At 39.2% G+C, this 12613-nt stretch overlaps 1 protein-coding gene across 1 annotated transcript in view; it reads right to left on the minus strand.

The window, feature by feature from the left end:
* Positions 1–1516: 1516 nt before the first annotated feature.
* The window catches only part of LOC139391077 (neuronal membrane glycoprotein M6-a-like), a 36562-nt gene continuing 25465 nt past the window's right edge, over positions 1517–12613 (minus strand). The window contains exons 3-7 of the mRNA XM_071138581.1: positions 6397–6553; positions 5754–5907; positions 5403–5479; positions 5061–5126; positions 1517–3678 (exon numbers count right to left, since the gene is read on the minus strand). Coding sequence (XP_070994682.1) covers positions 3526–3678; positions 5061–5126; positions 5403–5479; positions 5754–5907; positions 6397–6553 — 607 coding nt within the window. The 3' untranslated portion in view covers positions 1517–3525. The remainder of the gene's footprint in view (positions 3679–5060; positions 5127–5402; positions 5480–5753; positions 5908–6396; positions 6554–12613) is intronic.

Raw genomic sequence — 12613 nt, forward strand, 5'->3', positions numbered from 1 at the left:
AACTGTTTGGCCATAATGACCATCATTATGTTTGGAGGAAAAAGGGGGAGGCTTGCAAGCCAAAGAACTCCATCCCAACCGTGAAGCACAGGGGTACAGCATCATGTTGTGGGGGTGCTTTGCTGCAGGAGGTACTGGTGCACTTCACAAAATAGCAAAGTACCAGCAGTTTAAAAATAAAGCGTCTGTAATTAAATCCGAGACATGTTACGTTTCGTATAGTATTAATTTGTGGATGTCCATCATCCATTTAGTATGATATGTTACAAATTATAATTTACATGAAATGTTACAAATTATAATTTGCATGATATGTTACAAATTGCAATTTGTACAATATGTTACGGACATGGAAAATGCACAACATGTTAGAAATTTGAAATACATTTGATATGTTACGAATTCCAATTTGTTGTGGCTAACATTAGCTAGGTGGCTAGGTGGCTTATGATAATTTTAGGTAGCTGGTTAATGTTAGCTCTAGGGGTTAGCGTAAGTGGTTAGAGTTGAGGTTAGGGTTAGCTAAAAGTGTCAAGGTTAGGGTTAGGATTAGCTAACATGCTTAGTTTCAAAGAAGCTAAACAGTAGTAAGTAGTTGCAGAGTTGCTAATTAGCTCAAATGCTAAAGTTGTCCTTGGCATTCACCTTATATGACCACCCTGCCCGACCAACCGCCCTCTGTTCCTTTTTTATTTAACCTTCTATCTTATGTATCCATACCAAACGTAACATATGTTATCATACAAATATGAGTGTCCCCGATTTACGTTTTTTATAGTCTACGATACCAGTCTGGATGATTTGACCAGAGGGAGGGGATGTAGCCAGTCTGCCGGGAGGTGTTTGTGGTTGATACTGGGAGGTGTTTGTGGTTAATATTTGCTGGGGTTGAGTGGGAAAACTCTCTGCCAAGGTCCCTGACCAAATAGGTGTGTGCGGAGCAGACCGAGCAATAGGTGGATTTCCCTCAAGTCATTGGATGCAGGGGATAGGTTCAGCAGTGTTGGTAATGTTTCTGTGTCTGCACACCACGTGTGCATATGTCAACCTGCATCGGTGTGGCTCCTGTTGCAGGGTTGGGGCTGTCATGGAGGGCAGCAGTGGCCCAAGCCTGTCCTGTAGATAGCCGTTTGGAGGGTAACCAAATGATGCCTCGGGTCATTGATCTACACAAAATACTCTATAATGTTAAATTGAAAAGAACGTCTGACAAATATTAACAAATGAAAAAATATTCAATAAGTAAAATATATTTAAATATGTAGACTCCATCTATCACCAGGCCTCGACGAGTCTCCCCCTGGTGGCTTCTCTGTCACAATACATACCATTTTCTTTTTGTAGTTAGTCAGTGTTACACTGTACTGTGCTTACTGCATTAACACTAACTCTTACCCCAACCCAATTGGACATTGGAAATTACAATACTTGTTACGTTGTACTTACATGAATAGTTACAGAGTATTACCAACACTGCAAAGTGTTAACAGGGAATAAACACACAAGACCCACAAAGTATTTATTAACAAGTACACAAGTAATTTTTATTTATGCAAGCACATTTTTCCAATTGAAATCCTGCTACTACTTAAGTAAGCATTCTTGTGAAAGTACAAAAGACTAATACGAGGATAAAGCCGACAGCATTGTCAAGTCATTTACTGTAGAAGCAACGTTGGCACAAGAATCAGTTTAAGACATGGTTGATAGCTCATCACAAACTAAACAGAGACAACTCAAACAATACAGTCTAATATCAGTAGTATAATGCTGTTAGCGTGGGGGGGAGGGGCGGGGGGGGGGGGGGGGTAGTACTGCACATAAAGGGTTGACACGGCAAGACAGGCAAAGTGTAAATAAAATGACTTTTGAGTTAATAATTCTATACCATTAATGCATGTCCATGCCACGAAAAACATCTAAATTCACAGTCTTTACCTAACATTACAGTTATCCAACTCTGAGTTGAACATCAATGCGCTTACACCTAGAGAGAGCACAGAAATGGTCAAATAAGTTCCCAAAACTAGCTCTTAGAAATACTGATAAAACAAATATTGCCCGGCAATGAAATCGTAGGCCACCTTCGGAGTCCTATGGCATAAGCAAGACAATCAAACTTTTAACGTCATAAACAAAATAACTTACTGTTGTGACACACACTTTTCTGACGTCTGATGAATCCACCAAAAAGTGACATGTTACACCGACAACTTTTTTTAGCATCGAGATTTTTGTAAGACTGAGAGATCACTAGTGGATTCAACCACAGTAACTTATTTTAATTATCTTATGAATTGTCCTGATTTTGTAGTGCTAAACATATAAGTATGCATTTATATCTCAATATATACAGCGCAGAATCTGCAAAAACGTGTTTTATACTAGTATTTATAAAGTTCAACTTTATGAAATAAAAAAAAAGAGGGTATGAGAACATATTTGCATGTGCTTGTGTGGCGTATGATTAAAGACAATCGAATCATTCCCAGTCCTTGGAACAGGGTTCTCCAACCCTGTTCCTTTTGAGCTACCCTCCTGTAGGTTTTTGTTCCAACCCTAGTTGTAACTAATCTGATGCAGCTGATCAACTAGCTAATTATTACAATCAAGTGTGCTAGATTAAGGTTGGAGTGAAAACCTACAGGATGTTAGCTCTCAGGGTTGGAGAGCCCTGCGTTACAGTAGATACACAGCTTTAAATTCGCAAGATGCCTCATATAGTAACAAAATAATCAATTGTTTATCATTTTGGGGACTCCTTCCTTGATATTGACCTAAGTTTTTCCTGATTAACAGGCTTGGCACAGCAATAAAATAATATTTTTTTTAATACAAATTTGGTAACACTATCGTGTAACCGGAGTAAAAAATTTAAAATAAATTAAAAAACGATTCAAATTTCTTTCACTTCAAAGTTATGATTTAGATCCCTGGCAGTACTGGTATGTAAAGGCTTCGGGAGCTTTACAAGTTCCCCTGTGTGATTGAAAATATTGAAGTCTTCAAAACTGATCACCCACCATTTACATAGTTCTTTAAAATCTAAATAGACACACAAACACGAGAAATGTGCTTGAAACCCTTTTAAGCCCCAACTGACCACCTCAAAAATGAATAGAAATAAATAATACAAGAAGGAAAAATGATGACACTAGATAAAATACAAATAAAAGTTCTCCAAAGTAAAAACGTAAACTAAAAATACTGCTGCTAGCTACTTCTAATTCTACTACGTACTAAACTACCAAATACTATAAAAAACACAATAATACAGGTGATGATGATAATAACAATAATAATAATAATGCAGTCCATGAGAGTGATAATGGGGCTTGTCATCTGAAATGCTGTTTGGGGGGGTTGTATGGGGGTCCCCCGGACCACTTTGTCATATGATGCACCAGTGACATCAGAGGGGGCGAGGACCCCAGGCGCCACCCAACCCCCTCTTTAGGGGATGGTGGAGAGGAGGGGAGGGGAGGGGAGGGGGGCAGGGTGGCAGGGCCAGGCCTCACGCTGGCCTTATGTGTAGGCGTTGAGACGCTCCTTGGAGCGGGTGGAGTGGATGTCGTGGAGCTCCTGCTCTTCTTTGGACTTGATGTCCTCATACTTCTGCATCCTGCACGCGTCCTTCACGTAGGCCCAGTTGGCCGACAGCACCATCAGGTAGTGGATCTGAAACAGAGATAAGTCACCCATGAGTTCATTCAGGGAGAAAATAAAAAAATGTAGAAAATTATTGGTCTTTCAATTCTCCACTGACATTGATTTGGGAAAGAAGAATAGCTGCCACGAAATGGAAGAAAGTGTACCCTATTTCCACCATGTACTTAATTGGAAAACACACTTTTTGGGTCCATTTCTCTTTCAAATGTGGAAAAGTCTTCACAAATGAACATAGCCCTCTAATCAAGCTCCATGCTCTAGCAGAAGAGAGATGTTCACGTCATCATCAGCAGAAATATAAAATGCTATAATTGTGGCCCACATCTCTTTTTCAAGCTGAAAAAAAGAGTTACAATAGGTCTTCTCGAGGCAAAAAACAATGTTTTGATTATACATTTTCTATTTTTGATGTACAATTGTGTAATTTCACTGACGTGCCAGCAGGTGGCAGTACATTAGAAAAAGTGGGCTGTAGGCAGGGTTTCCGTGGCAGCAAAGGATCATTTGAGACACTGCCATTGTGAATGTATTGTGCTTAAATGACTGTGGTTGTTACATTGCCACACCTTTCGAATTGAATCATGGACATTATTAGCAGCCTGCTAATGGATTTAAATCTACACAAAGACCAACTGGTCTCGAAAGGATTCGAACAAAAGCTGCAGTCTCAGCTGTGAGGACTGGAATAGTGAAAACACTACATCCATTCCGTTTATCATCTCGTCTTAGTATTTTGTTTCATTAATCATTTAAATAATCATTGATCGGTGTCTATATCTGTGTACCACCACTGTTTAATTTTGCCAGCAATTTGTTTAGTTAAATGTTGCGCTGCACTTTGCACCATCATCATTGACTAACGACCACATTCCCTCTCTTAGAAAATGGCCACTCACAAATGACTGAGTGATGTTTTCACCAAGCTCTGGACCTTTCTTCTCCCAGTTTCCATGACAACGCTGTGACATGCCTTGCATCTCTGAGAGAGCGAAAAATCTTCCCTCTCTACTCCGTCAAATACAGCCTCACTAGCCATTCCCACACTCATATAGCAAAACATTGATTTTTTACTGTAGCTATAGAAATTAACCCAGTTAACGCTTGTATTTGACCTATTATTGTCATATATAAAATGGCCACGTCAAATCAAAACCGTGTACTTCCATTTGTAAGCCTATAGACTAGTTCAATAAAACAGACAGGTCTGATTCATATTTTCTCACATGAGGAACATGAGATATAATCTATACAGCGTCTTGTACAGATGTCAGCGGTTCATACAAATGGCGTGGTCCATTAGATGTGATATTGCCTTCAAATGGATATGAATCAACGCTGTAATGTCAGATGTATCAACAGAGATAGACAAGTAGCTGGTTTTTGTGTCTCACCATAGCAATGACAGCTGCTCCAGCACCAGCCAGGGCACAAATGAACAGGTGGAATGTCATGTCCAGCTGTATTAAAGACAAAGGAGAGGAGATGTTAGTCAGGCTTCCCCGTGAAACTCACCTTTTACTTTGTGCTCAAATGAATTACTTCAAAAAACAAAAGCCTTCGTGTAAATGGGAATGTTTTAAAATGCATGGTTATTATGGCTTTCAAACGTCAATATTTCAATATGACTTGAGATGTTTTATTACATTGGAAGCAAGAATCACATACTGCATAAACAAACGTATACTGTACTCACATGGTATGTCAATGTTTGTCAAGTGTTTTATTTGATATACCTCATTTGATTCACACATCTTGTAAAACTTCTCAGAACCAGCGCATACAGTTTTCCCCTCCCCAATTGGCACAATACCTGAGAGGAGAGGAGAACAAAGGCCACGTAGATATTTGCACCTGTTATTTCCACTGCGGCAAATTCAAGAGCAAAATCGAACTAAACCATGAAGCAGTCCTTTACACATCATGCCCCCCACCAAAGCTATGTTTCACCTTTACAACCCATTTCTGTACAACAGTAACAACACTTAGTACATCTGTCCATCAGTAGCCCACCCCATGGACAATACTGTATGTAGGAAAAAATCCCAGAGAGAAGCATCAGACCAAGCTATATCCTGATTTTGTACCATACTGGCGCGGGTCCAAGCACAGAGTGGCTCCCTCCAAGATGGTGGTGTTTTGGCAAATGCTCCAGATGTTGAAGTACATGAAGACAGGGAGGGAGGTGAACGCTGTCACCCCGAGCCAAGCCAACATGAAGATGTACGTCAGCATGATGAACTGAGACAGATAGAGGAGACTCATCAGAATCCAGGTTGCATTTGTTATACCGTGCTCCAAAGAACGATTTAGGAACAACATTGACGTCCCACCAATTTCCTATCAGGATTTATTGAGACAGAGTCTGTATCGGTGTTTCCCAAACATCTCCTCAGGTACTCCCCATTCCACTTACATGTATTTGAGCTATTCCAGTACTAGCACACCTAATTCAATTCATCATGGACTTGATGATTGGCCACTTGAAACAAGTGTGCCAGTACTGGAATAGAAAGTGGAATGGATGGGGCTACTCGAACTAAATTTGGGAAACATTATGCCCATTAACCTCTAAATTATGACAATAATTGTGATATATGGCAAAACAATTTTAAAAGCTACTTTGCCCCTAAGGGCCATCGCATTACATGCAGGTCATTCATATAAAACATAACAAGATACTCTTGAATGTCAATAAACCTTATCATTCAGTGAACAGTTATCCCTTACCCAAGCACTGACACAACGTCCACAGGTGGTGATCTTGAAGTCTCCATACAGGTCCTTGATGGCTCCGCTGGTAAAGAAGCCCTCCACCATCAACAGAATGCCATAGACAAAGAACGCTGAGGCGATGCCATAGATCACATACTTGATTATGTCAATCCTAGAGGGAAAAGGGCAAATGTGTACTTTTATTATACAGTAATTATACAAGTGACTTATTCTCCCCCACAATGAAATCGGGGAGGGGACAGTGGATCTGTTCTCCGTCCGTTAGTACATTAGTACGGTCGTACGTTTGTCACACAAGATATCTCAGACAGCATTTTGACAAAACTTGGGTGAATGACCTGGGTGTTTTTTTGCCATAGAGATTCGTATTCTACAAAATTTCACTGATTGGAAAAAGATGGGTGCTATAGTACTCAACTGAAATTCCAAAATTACACCGATTGGCCCAAGGGAGGGCGCTATAGTAATCAACGGAAAAATCCAACTTTGAACAAGCATGTCTCCTGTCATGTTTGAGCTATTGTCATGGAAATGTTCATATACAATACCATTCAACATTTTGGACACACCTATTCATTCAAGGGTTTTCCTGTATTTGTACTATTTTCCATATTGTAGAAAAATAGTAAAGACATCAAATCTATGAAATAACACACATGGAATCCGTTTGTAACCCAAAAATTGTTAAGCAAATCAAAAGATATTTTAGATTTTTCAAAGTAGCCACCCTTTGCCTTGATGACCACTTTGCACACTCTAGGCATTCTCTCAACCAGCTTTACCTGGAATGCTTTTCCAACAGTCTTGAAGGAGTTCCCATAAATGACCCATTTCAGGAAACTAGGCGTATGTCACTACTTCACAGGATTTTTTTTTTTTTTTTTTATCAAAATATATTTTTGGGTAGAAATGCCTTCTCGAAACGTAAACTTTCATGTGTTTAAAAACAAACTTGTATGTAAATACGAATAAAATTGTTAAATTACAAGCCTAGTTGGTTAAAACACAGAAAAAGAGAGCAACCTTCCCGCTAGCCATGATTGGCTGAGATAAAGAGTGGACTGGACATGCCGAGAGATGAGTTTGGATTGGTCTGCCATATAGCACGCTTCTGTCTATTTGAGCTGGTCAGTATATGTAATTATTCCTGTCTAACGCAGTTTTTAATGTATCGTGTAGTAAAACTTAACAAAATACATCATTGCAATAGAATGTCACTGCAACAACTGTTTCAGAACACTCTCGTCTGTGTGTGCCAGAGTGCAGAATAACTGATGAATTTATGTTAGAATGTACAGTACCAGTCAGAAGTTTGCACACACCTACTCATTCACAGGTTTTTCTTTATTTTTACCATCTTCTACATGGTAGAATAATAGTGAAGAGATCAACACTATGAAATAACATGGAATCATGTAGTAACCAAAAAAGTGTTAAACAAATCAAAATATATTTTATATTTACGATTCTTCCACCCTTTGCCTTGATGACAGCTTTGCACTCTTGGAATTCTCTCAACCAGCATCACCTGGAATGCTTTCCCAACATTCTTGAAGGAGTTCCCACATATGCTGAGCACTTGTTGGCTGCTTTTCCTTCACTTTGCGGTCCAACTCATCCCAAACTATCTCAATTGGGTTGACGTCGGGTGATTGTGGAGGCCAGGTCATCTGATGCAGCACTCCATCCCTCTTCGTCTTGGTCAAATAGCCCTTACACAGTCCTTACACAACATTGCACATTTGCATTCATTGTGTTACTCGTACTTTGACATATATAATAAATTCATTTCAAACTTCTTTTCATTATTGACTCAATAAGAAATCAAAAACCTTGGTTAATTGTTAAAACAATAGTATTGCTGACATAAGCCTAATTATTAACATAAATGTGCATGAATTAGATATTCTCAACTCACTTTTTTTGCAAGTACTTGATAATAATTTAAAGTGAGTAATCAAACAGTCAAATCATTTCAAATGCCTTTAACTTCTTGCTCCTACTTGAGACGCAGATGTCTCAAGTAGACACCTGGAAATGCAAATGCACTACGCTAAATGCTAAATGTACTTGTTAAAACTCAAACCTTTATCAAAATTCACATGCAGGGTATTGAATTAAAGCTACACTCGTTGTGAACCTAGCCAACAAGTCAGATTTTTAAAATGCTTTTCGGCGAAAGCATGAGAAGCTATTATCTGATAGCATGCAACACCCCAAAATGCCTGAATGCGATGTAAACAAAGATATAGCTTAGCCGGCGCTACACAAAACGCAGAAATAAAATATAAAACATTCATTACCTTTGACGAGCTTCTGTCTTGGCACTCCTATATGCCCCATAAACATCACTATTGGGTCTTTTTTTCGTTTAAATCGGTCCATATATACCCAAAATAGCTTTCTATGGAAGCTGTGTCATTCAGAAAAAAACCTTGTTTTTAAACGCTGCGTCATTTTTTAAAATTAAAAAAGTTGACGATAAACTTTCACAAAACACTTCGAAATACTTTTGTAATCCAACTTTAGGTATTAGTAAACGTTTATAATCTATCAAAATGATTACTGGGCGATGTATATTCAATAGCTCCTCGTTTTCAAATCAATGGCTGCCAATGTGCACATTCAAAACATCCTGGTGGAGACCGGAAGAAACGGAATCCAGATAGTTGGATTTACCAAGAAAAAACTCACTTGAAAATGACGACAATGGCGACATCGTGTGGAATCTGTAGGAATTGCATGCAGGTCGATAATAAATTTTGTGCCCTTTTAACAACCCATGAAAGTGACGCATTGAAATAATTTTTAGCTTTCAGAGAGCAGTTTTTCTTGCGCTTTTCAATGAAACACACGATCTGTTATAGTCACAGCCGTGATTTAACCAGTTTTAAAAAAAATCTGAGTGTTTTCTATCTACACATACTAATCATATGCATATACTATATTCCTGGCATGAGTAGCAGGACGCTGAAAAGTTGCGCGATTTTTAACAGAATGTTCGAAAAAGGAGGGGGTAGACTTAACAGCGTTTTACATGCCTACTGTACAGACACCATTTGCATAAGTGTAAATGATAGACAACAATGAATCAATTTTTCTCCTTTATTTAACCAGGTAGGCCAGTAGAGAACAAGTTCTCATTTACAACTGCGACCCGGATAAGATAAAGCAAAGCAGTGCAACAAAAACAACAACACAGAGTTACATATAAACAAACGTACAGTCAATAACACAATAGAAAAATCTATGTACAGTGTGTGCAAATGTAGAAGAGTAGGGAGGTAAGGCAATAAACAGGCCACAGAGGTGAAATAATTTCAATTTAGCATTAACTCTGGAGTGATATATGTGCAGATGATGATGTGCAAGTAGAGATACTGGGGTGCAAAAGAGCAAGAGGATAAATAACAATATGGGTATGATGTAGTTGGGTGTGCTATTTACAGATTGGCTGTGCACAGGTACAGTAAGCTGCTCTGACAGCTGATGCTGAAAAACTTCTTAGGGCTGCAATCCCGTTAACGGGATCGATATGACAACAGCCAGCGAAAGTGCAGGGTTCCAAATTCAAAACAACAGAAATCTCATAATTAAAATTCCTCAAACATACATGTATCTTATACCTTTTTAAAGGTAATCTTGTTGTTAATCCCACCACAGTGTCCGATTTCAAATAGGCTTTACAGCGAAAGCTGACAAATATGTAGTGAAGCCTGGCACACGAGAGCATACAGTTCGCAGTGGTGGGTAGAATATGGGGCTTTGGTTACAAAACGGATGGCACTGTGATAGACTACATCCAGTTTTGGAGGCAATTTTGTAAATGACATCGCCGAAATCAAGGACCGGTGGGATAGTCAGTTTTACGAGAGTATTATTGGCAGCATGAGTGAAGGAGGCTTTGTTGCGAAATAGGAAGCCGATTCTAGATTTGATTTTGGATTGGAGATGCTTAATGTGAGTCTGGAAGGAGAGTTTACAGTCTAACCAGACACCTAGGTATCTTCTTAGGGATAGCCCCCTTTTTTTATGCTGATTTTCAAACCTACAAACGAGTTTCAATGCCATACAATGCCATACACTCCTTCTGTGGCCTCCAACTGCTTTTAAATGCTTGCAAAACTAAATGCATGCTCTTCAACAGATTGTTGCCCACACCCGCCCGCACGACTAGCATCACTACTCTGGACGTTTCTGACTTAGAATATGTGGACAACTACAAATACGTATTTAATTAAGGATCGGCATCCCATCAACGGGACAGTTGTAAATCATTCAGCGCATTATGTCAAGATCGCACATTTTAGAGTAAGAACAAATGTCGGTACACAGAAGTGTCTTATATCGGCTGAAAGCTTAAATTCTTGTTAATGTAACTGCACTGTCCAATTTATGCTATTATTTGAGGAGAGCTCCTAACAACAAAACAGTTTTTTCACCGCAATAGGTTTAATAAATGTGTACTTACATTCTGCAATCATGCTCTGAATTATCATCCAAAGGGTCCCAGAGACAACATGAAGTGTTGTTTTGTTAGATAAAACCCTTTTTCATATCCTAAAAAGGTCCATATAGCATGCACTATCGATTTTGTATTTCCACTGCAAAGAAAGGAATCTGTGAAAATCTCACCCTAAACTTTGTTTCAACGAGTCAAATCAAATTTGTACCTATTCCTCAGAGATCCTAGAAGGTAACAAGACTTCACTATTTCATTAGGGGTGTAGTATATCCTATAGGGACCATATTAGTTCAGAGAGCAACGCCTTCATGGCATGCCGATGATGGTTGCAGGCATCTCTTGAACGACTGTATCTTGGTCAAATAAGCACCAATCGTGGTCTAACAAAGCTAGCTAGATAGCCAATGAGCTGGGCTTTATGGGAGTAAACTGTTTTTATGTAGTAAAATGTAGCTTCTTACCTTGTACGACACCATGCCTTTTCATTTTGGACAAAAAAATATAAGGATATTCAGGGTTATGAAGTTATGAAACTGGTTGTTTTGCAAATTTTGAACTTATAATATGGCTACTAATACTTGGAAAACTAAATCAAAGTCCAAGTATAAAGATTTGACGATATTCTTGCAGAAAAATGGAATATGAATGCGAATGTCTTCTAAACGATTTGCCCAAATGTACATGTGGACTTCACACTAAAAGTCTTGAGGATCAATCATACTCCAGGTTATCAATTTGAAACTTTGCACATACACTGCTGCCATCTTGTGGACACTATCGGAATTGTAGCCAGGGTGATGGAAATAACAGTGACCTTTCTCTTGCATTTCAAAGATGGTGGTAAAAAAACACCAGTTAACTTTTTCTTTGTATTTTCTTCTACCAGTTCTATTGTGTTATATTATCCTACATTCAATATGCATATCCTTGCTTCAGGCAGTTAGATTTGGGTATGTAATTTAGACAAAAAAAAAAACATTTTAAAGGGGGCTATCCCTAAGAAGTTTTTAATACAGTGTCCAAAGAAGGGCCAGATGTATACAGAATGGTGTCGTCTAGAGGTGGATCAGACAACCAGGCAGCAAGAGCGGCATCATTGATATATACAGAGAAAAGATTTGGCCCGAGAACTGAACCCTGTGACACCACCATTGAACCCTGTGGCACCCCCAGCTTTCAAATCTTTGAGGATCTCAGACTATATGAAAGAGAGGAGGAACAGGCTGGTAATAGGGGTTGCAACAATTTTGGCTGATCATTTTATAAAGAAAGGTTCCAGATTGTTTCCATGGTCGTTTGATCGTGGACCCATCAAGCACGCAGGCAATGAGGCAGTGATCGCTGAGATCCTGGTTGAAGACAGCAGAGGTGTATTTAGAGGGCAAGTTGGTCAGGATGATATCTAAGAGGGTGCCCATTGTTATGGATTTAGGGTTGAACCTGGTAGGTTCCTTAATCATTTGTGTTAGATTGGGGGCATCTAGCTTAGATTGTACGATGGCTGGGGTGATAAGCATACAAACATTACGAACTCTGAAGATAGATGGGGGCAATCAATTCACATATGGTGTCCAGGGCACAGCTGGGGGCTGAAGGGGGTCTATGACAAGCTGTAACGGGTGAGAGACTTGTTTCTGGAAAGGTGGATTTTTTAAAGTAGAATCTCGAATTGTTTTGGCAGACATGAATAGTATGACAGAACTCTGCAGGCTATCTCTGCAGCAGATTGCAACTCTGCCCCCTTTG

Source organism: Oncorhynchus clarkii, chromosome 31 (genome assembly GCF_045791955.1).
Source record: "Oncorhynchus clarkii lewisi isolate Uvic-CL-2024 chromosome 31, UVic_Ocla_1.0, whole genome shotgun sequence".
NCBI classification, from domain to species: Eukaryota; Metazoa; Chordata; class Actinopteri; order Salmoniformes; family Salmonidae; genus Oncorhynchus; species Oncorhynchus clarkii.